The 6857-nt window shown below is 42.3% G+C and overlaps 1 protein-coding gene across 6 annotated transcripts in view; it reads left to right on the top strand.

Moving 5' to 3' along the window:
• Nucleotides 1-6857, top strand: part of utrn (utrophin) — a 192022-nt gene that overhangs the window by 143075 nt on the left and 42090 nt on the right. For all 6 annotated transcript variants that reach the window (XM_046061226.1, XM_046061229.1, XM_046061228.1 and 3 more), the window contains 3 exons: nt 1828-1902; nt 5858-6059; nt 6709-6794. In XM_046061226.1, coding sequence (XP_045917182.1) covers nt 1828-1902; nt 5858-6059; nt 6709-6794 — 363 coding nt within the window. The remainder of the gene's footprint in view (nt 1-1827; nt 1903-5857; nt 6060-6708; nt 6795-6857) is intronic.

Raw genomic sequence — 6857 nt, 5'->3', positions numbered from 1 at the left:
TGTGTGTGTGTGTATGCCTGTTCTTTCATTCAGAGGAGCTTTTTCGATCTCTGGCAATAAAGCAATTGACAGTGTCTGCACGCGCCAAATTATGATGATAATAGTGATGTTAGCGTGTGCGCTGTTCCAAGTAGGTGTTCCTTTGCCAGGTTTTTGTGTCTGCTTGTGCTAATTTGAGTGTGTGTTTTTGTGTATCTTAGCTTTCCAGGTAGTTCTGTCTATCGGGTTGTATTTTTTTTTTTACTTCTGTGATAAGCACATACAGACACATACAAGTGTCAGTATCTGTGCGTGTGTGTTTTGACGTCAGTGGCTCCTGTTCTGGATGTGTGTCAGCTTATGTGGGTTTTTTTGTGTGTTCCTCAGTCTAATTGTTCTCCTCTGTTGTTGTGGTTTTCAGTCACCAGACACAGACAACCTGCTGGGATCATCCAAAGATGACAGAGCTCTACCAGTCACTAGGTAAGACACACACACACACAATTACACACCAAAACAATAGAAGCGAGTTTCATTTGTAGTGGGGAAAAATGTAACCGCAGTAACATTTCTGTCCAGAAACCCTGTTCCTGTCACCCTGGATAATCTACAGAATTCACTGTCAACTGTTTTTTAAGCATTCTTCAGAAATAAGTGAACCAATTAAAACTTTTATCATGGTGTGTTCTGCACATTATTTGTGAGTAATGGGACTGCGAATTCCAAAAAAAAGTGCTGTTGAATATTTAAACTTCTTCTGATATTTAAACTGTAACATCTGTCAACGCTGTGACCACCACAAACAGAAGTCCTGTTGCTGCCGTTTGGGATGGAGGCAAACATTTTAGAGACAGATATTTCAAAACCTGGGCAAATAACTCCAAACTCTCTACATGGTTACATACCACCGGAGGCAAGTCATAAAAAATGTTTTGTTTTGTTGAACTTACCCTAATTAGATAAATAAAGCCTGTTTTATGGCAGTCTATTAGTCTTTTAAAGGCAAAGCCAGTTTATTTGTGTAGCACATTTCAACCACAAGGCAATTCAAAGTGCTCTACATAAAACGTAAAGCAATATAGGGCAATATAAAAGACATTTAAATACAATTAAAGATTAGAGAGTTAAAAGAAATTATAGATAAAGGTCTACGGATCCATTTCACAAAAACACTTTCATAATTGGCGGTAGTGTCACATTTCATAAATGATTACGTGTAGGTGCATCTGCAGCTTCTACAGGGCTCTGGCATGCTCATGCATTGGTGGCAAATATGGCTTTTGTTTTGATTTGTCAAAAATGTCAAAATGAACATGAGAGGAAATAAAGTCATGTTACAAATTGCAGCTTGCATGTTGATCTTTTAGAGGCCGTTTTCTGCTGAGGGATTAACTCTCTTGTCTAGTTAGTTTACTCCTTACATTTAACTTGATGGAAATTGCACCCTGATCTTTTTTTGCTCTCTCCCCTGCTCCCTGTTAATATCCATATGCACGCCTCTGTCCCTGTGGGCTGGTCAGTATGACTGTTCTTTAATGAGCAGCCGGATAACTAATAAGCTGTGAAACTTAGGGAGCATTTGCTGTAGGCCGGCAGCTCAGCAAATAGCACCAGCCCCCACTGAGACAGAACTCACTAACCTAATTACACAGTCCACATTAGCCACCCCTCCACTCGGTCATATCCATAGACAATAACTAACAAAAAGTTGGCTTTCATTTAAGACTGTGGTCCTGCTTATGTTGCCCTGTAGGCAGAATTCTGTTGCGCTTTATTTTCAGATTTTCAGCCTCCATTTTCTTTTTGTCCATCTACCTTTCATCTCTCCATCTCTATGTCTGCCTGTAGCGGACTTAAACAATGTGAGATTCTCAGCGTACCGAACAGCCATGAAGATCCGCAGACTACAGAAAGCACTGTGTTGTAAGTAAGATGCACACACACACACACTCAAACACACCTTAATACCTACAACAGTGGTCTGCTTCTTTTGAAGTCTGGGTGCAATGAGGGGATGCAGCTATGATTTGAAGCTTTGCCAGACGCTGTGCCTGAAACCGCGCAGGAGCCAAAGGATATTTTGGCTTTAAAATTACCCACACTGTGTCAGCCTGTGTGTGTGTGTGGATGTGCATGGTTTTGTCCATGCACAGTCACAGCTGGTGCTTGTGTTTAGCTGTTGAGCATAGCCTCATTTGGAGTACGCAGGTGGGATTTTTTCAAAAAGTGTCTCAACACGAGCTGCTGTTTTCTTGTTTATGATGGAAGCTTTGGCGGCTATTATCACCAGTCTCAGGTGGCCATCAACCCCCATCTCACACGCACTGCAGGTGCATGCAGAATCCCCCTTTTGTAGTAGTAATGGTGACAATTGTTAACTATTATCCAGCTGTTGACATTATGATAGCAACACGCACTGCGAGCCCACACTGCTCATTTACATCCTGCTGCTTGTAGGTAGTTTGCTCTGTGTGCATGTGTGAATCAAATGCCTCTTGTCGGTGTGTGTGCACCTGAACAATCGTGGGTATCAAAGTGTGTTATTGTGTTTGTTGGTCGTTAATGAGTTTGAGTGAGTCAGACATTTTCGTTTGCTATCTCATATTGCCTCTCTGATCGCATGTGTGTGCTTTTGATGGGAATGCATTAGCCTGAGTGATTTCGACTTGGGGCACCGCAATTCAATTTCATCCATTAGATTAGAACAGACATAGCACAAAGCACGCACATACAAACACACAGCAGAAGGATCAGTAGTTATTAGTTATTAGCCTGGAATCATTTGGAATCTGTGCTTGGAGACTTGCGTGTGCCTGTATCAATGTTTGTAAGTGTGTGTGTATGACACACACGCAGGGGACACTATAAACTGACTAATTGGGTTAAGTCTGTGCCAGGGGGCTGGAGAAGCACAAATGAGGTTGCATGTCATCCCGCTAACGTGCGACAGTCTCCCAGCTTCATATCTGTGTGTGTAGTCAGAAAGCTAGAGAGAAGTAAAGTTTTGCTTTGTGACAGCATGGCTGCCCTGCTGTGCCAGCTCCATGTGGATACACCCCAGTAATTAGTGCTGTCTGGAGAACAGGGGGGGTAACATAAGGCGAGGGAGCCGCAGAAGGGTTGATGAGGAGCAAGTGACGGGGCAAATGAGGAGATTCTAGTGAGAGGATGAGTTGAGAGGGTTTAAATGGTTTGTGGAAAAGTGCTAGTGGGTCAGAGGGAGCGGTGCACACAGAACTGCAGAGGGTTCATAAATTATGAAAACTTTTGTCCAGTGGTTCACTCACATTTACTCATTTGGCAGACGCTTTTATCCAAAGCGACTTACATTTGAGGAACAACATAAAGCATCAACAGAGCATCTGTTATGGCAGACTAGGCGAATGGACTCAAAAGCAGATCCAGGAATTTAAAGTTTATTGAAAAGGTGAGAGCAGAGCAGAGGGCAGACCAGGGAATGGAAACCAGCAAGTGAACTTCCAGGCAGGCTGTGAGCTGAGTGAGGCAGTGGCAGAATTTCCAAGCAGCCAGCAATCCTGAGCACAGGGAGACAAGGTAAGTGATCTCACAAGAAACAAACAATAGAATATATAACACGAGCGCAAATACCAAGTAAGCTGGCAACAAGTGGGGTGAAGAACCGGGTTGATATACTGCAGAGTCTTGATTAGTGGAATGTGGATCAGGTGTGCAGGTGGAGCGCCAGGCCCAGAGTGAGAAGCCACGCCCAGACAACACAGAGAGACAAACAGACTAACAGGAGACACAGGGAGGGAAGAGAACATAAACACAAGGGGTTGGGGAGGAGAACTGCAGACTCATAACAGCATCAAATACAGATCTACAACTGACAATACATACTAGTAAGAGCAGCAATAAATACTAGAGCTCATGGTACATATCACATCAATGGGGTAGATACCTAGGGAAGGAAGTAAGAGTTAACAAAAAGTGCAATCAATACAAAAAGGTGCTATCAATACATTGTAAGGGGATAGAAGAAGAAGAGCACAGGAAGTGCATCTTAGAGGTTACGAGTTAGAGGTGTTATAAGTGGAAGTGTTCTCGGAAGAGATAAGTTTTCAAGAGCTTCTTGAAGTTAGAGAGGGACGCCCCTGCTCTGATGGCGTGTGGTAGCTCGTTCCACCGTCGTGATGTCACAGATGCGAACAGCCGGGACTGGGATTGCTTTGTGTGAAGGAATGGCAGAGCCAGGCGGCGTTTGTTGGAGGAGCGTAGTGGCCGAGAAGGAACATAAGTTTGTATTATGGAGTATAGGTAGATGGGTGCAGACACAGTAGTCACACTCACAAATGTTTTTGAACCTCCTGTATTATAGTATTTGTTGGATACATCTGAAGCAATATGCTATAATCAGTGCCCTGAAAATACATACACACCTAAGGGATAGGTCTAAATAAGTAAGTAGAAATGCTTGTGACGCTATTTTAGTGGTAATGATCTATGTCTACACTGTAATAGCCTTCATTTTGGTCACGCTAATTAACCACCTGTAGCAGACGACACACTGTGTATGTGTTTTTAACCCATAGCCATGTCTTCATGTTTTGAACAGAGATAGGGTTAACTGGTTGTCATTGTTGTCTAATTAAGGTTCCCTCAGAATCTGAGCTTGGCTTTGTAAAATCATGTTAAGGCATCAAGGAATAGTTCAACAGTTTGGGAAGTACTGTTAATTGCCTTTCTTGCCCACACAAACAAATGAGACAACATGTTAATTAGTGAGCTTTAAGCTGATGATACACAGAGCAACTTTTAGAGCAATGGTGCAGGGCAACGTTGCCGTCAATGGCAATGAGTAAATATAATCCGTAATCCCCTTCCCACAAATAGACATCCAAATATTTTTTTTAGGTTCCAAGATTTTTTGAGGGAGAACGGTGTGCATCAACAGCAAACTCAAAAATGGGACTTATTTAGTATACATGCTGTCTGCTTTGAGGGTACTTTATTTTGACACTTTTTTCCAGTGTGAACACACTACGTTGTCAAAACTTGCTTGTATCGAGTAATAATCGAAATCGAGTGATAATTCTAGGAATTTCTTGATGCAGGTGATGTTTTTAATGAGTGAAATGATCTCACCCCGCTGGCAGATTTTTGTGCCTACTCAATTAGCCTGTGTTGTTAAATGTTCTCCCTACTCTCAAGATATGTAAGTGATAGCTACAGTACAGCAGACAATGGAAAGATAATTGAGACATTGATATAAATACAACATTCCTATTTTGCTTTATCTTTGAAGATGTAGCCAACAAATTAAATTAGAAGAAATTAGACTCTGAGTCTGACTCTCGTACATTATTTTCTCATTTGTCTTTTTCAGTTCAGATTTCTCTCTCATATTAATATTTCACCACAACGGTCTGTCTGTACTCCTGGCAGACTCTCGCAGTTAGTTTTTTTAAAACTATTTTGGACACAGTATCAGTCAAGTCTGCAGTTTTGAAGTGCCTCTATTAATAGTCTGTGCCATTTTCAGCTCCTCATCCTGTTAAGATTTGTTGGCATTTTTAGAAAAACCTGAGTCACTTCTGAAAGTCCAAAGATCAAGTCTAAAAGGTTACTAATGTTTCTGACTTGCCTTCTTTTTTATTGCATTCCCTGTCGCCCCTTATGTAATTTCTTTCTTAACTTTTTACTTTGTTCCTACTCTCTGTTCTTGTTAACCTTCCTCCACTCTCCTCACTTTTTCACCACTTTCTTTCTTTATTTCTCCCAATCCTCCTTCTTTCTGTCTCATTGTTTCCTTCCCATTCTGTCCTCTATTTTTCTTTCTGTCTAATGCCTCTCATTCTGCCCACCCTTCTAACTCTTCTCTTCCCTCCCCGCCCCCCCACTACCTCCTCATCTGCAGTGGACTTGTTGGACCTCAGTGTGGCCCAGAACACCTTCGAGCAGCACAAGCTCACCAACAACAACCAGCTGCTGTCTGTTCCCGACGTCATCAACTGCCTGACATCCATCTACGACGGTCTGGAGCAGGAGCACAAAGACCTGGTTAATGTGCCGCTCTGCGTTGACATGTGTCTCAACTGGCTGCTCAACGTTTACGACACGTATGTATGCCATCTGTTTGGCTTTCAGGACGCGGGGGTTATGAAAAAGTCGCCTTTCTTTTCTAAATTTGTCACAGATTTTGACAGAACCTATGAATTGTGCATGTTGCCGCCTGCATCCTATGAAGTTTGTATCTTCATGCAGTTGCTTGTTTACAGATTTAAACATGTGCCATGTGTCAGATCAGATTGGTTGAAAGTGGCAGAACTGATGCTTAATTATTAATCTACATATTCTAGCATTGTCAACATGCTAGAGGCAAGTGCCTCAGTTGGCATGCTTTCAATGCTGTTACACACTGTGTTTGTTTGAGACCAGACACACATACACACATCGTCAAATAAACTCTGCACTGGTCTAAACAGCATGTGTAATGACATGTGTGTTCACATGCTGTAAAAAGCCCTTCTTACTGGTCTAAACATTGCTTGTAGGTGTGCAGAAAATGTATGAATATTCTCATCAGCTCTCTCCCACGGTGAAAATATTATTGCATGCATACACACTTTATTTCCTCTCTTTGCATGCACATACTGATTTTCTGGCCGTGCGTATATTTCAGATCTGAATTAAACACCCACAATTAATATCACTGACTTATTGCCAGTGTCTGATGTGTGTGTGTGTGTGTGTGTGTGGTCCCTGCAGTGGTCGCAGTGGGAAGATTCGCGTGCTGTCCATGAAGATCGGTTTGCTCTCTTTGTCCAAGGGACACCTGGAGGAGAAATACAAATGTAAGTGCTAACGAGTCTGTAAGATATCTGCTGTACATATGCGCTCAAACCCCCCCCCCCCCC

The sequence above is a fragment of the Micropterus dolomieu genome, linkage group LG10 (assembly GCF_021292245.1).
Source record: "Micropterus dolomieu isolate WLL.071019.BEF.003 ecotype Adirondacks linkage group LG10, ASM2129224v1, whole genome shotgun sequence".
Classification (NCBI taxonomy): Eukaryota; Metazoa; Chordata; class Actinopteri; order Centrarchiformes; family Centrarchidae; genus Micropterus; species Micropterus dolomieu.
The sequence above is the reverse complement of the archived record's forward strand: the minus strand, read 5'-3'. Positions and strand labels throughout refer to the sequence as shown.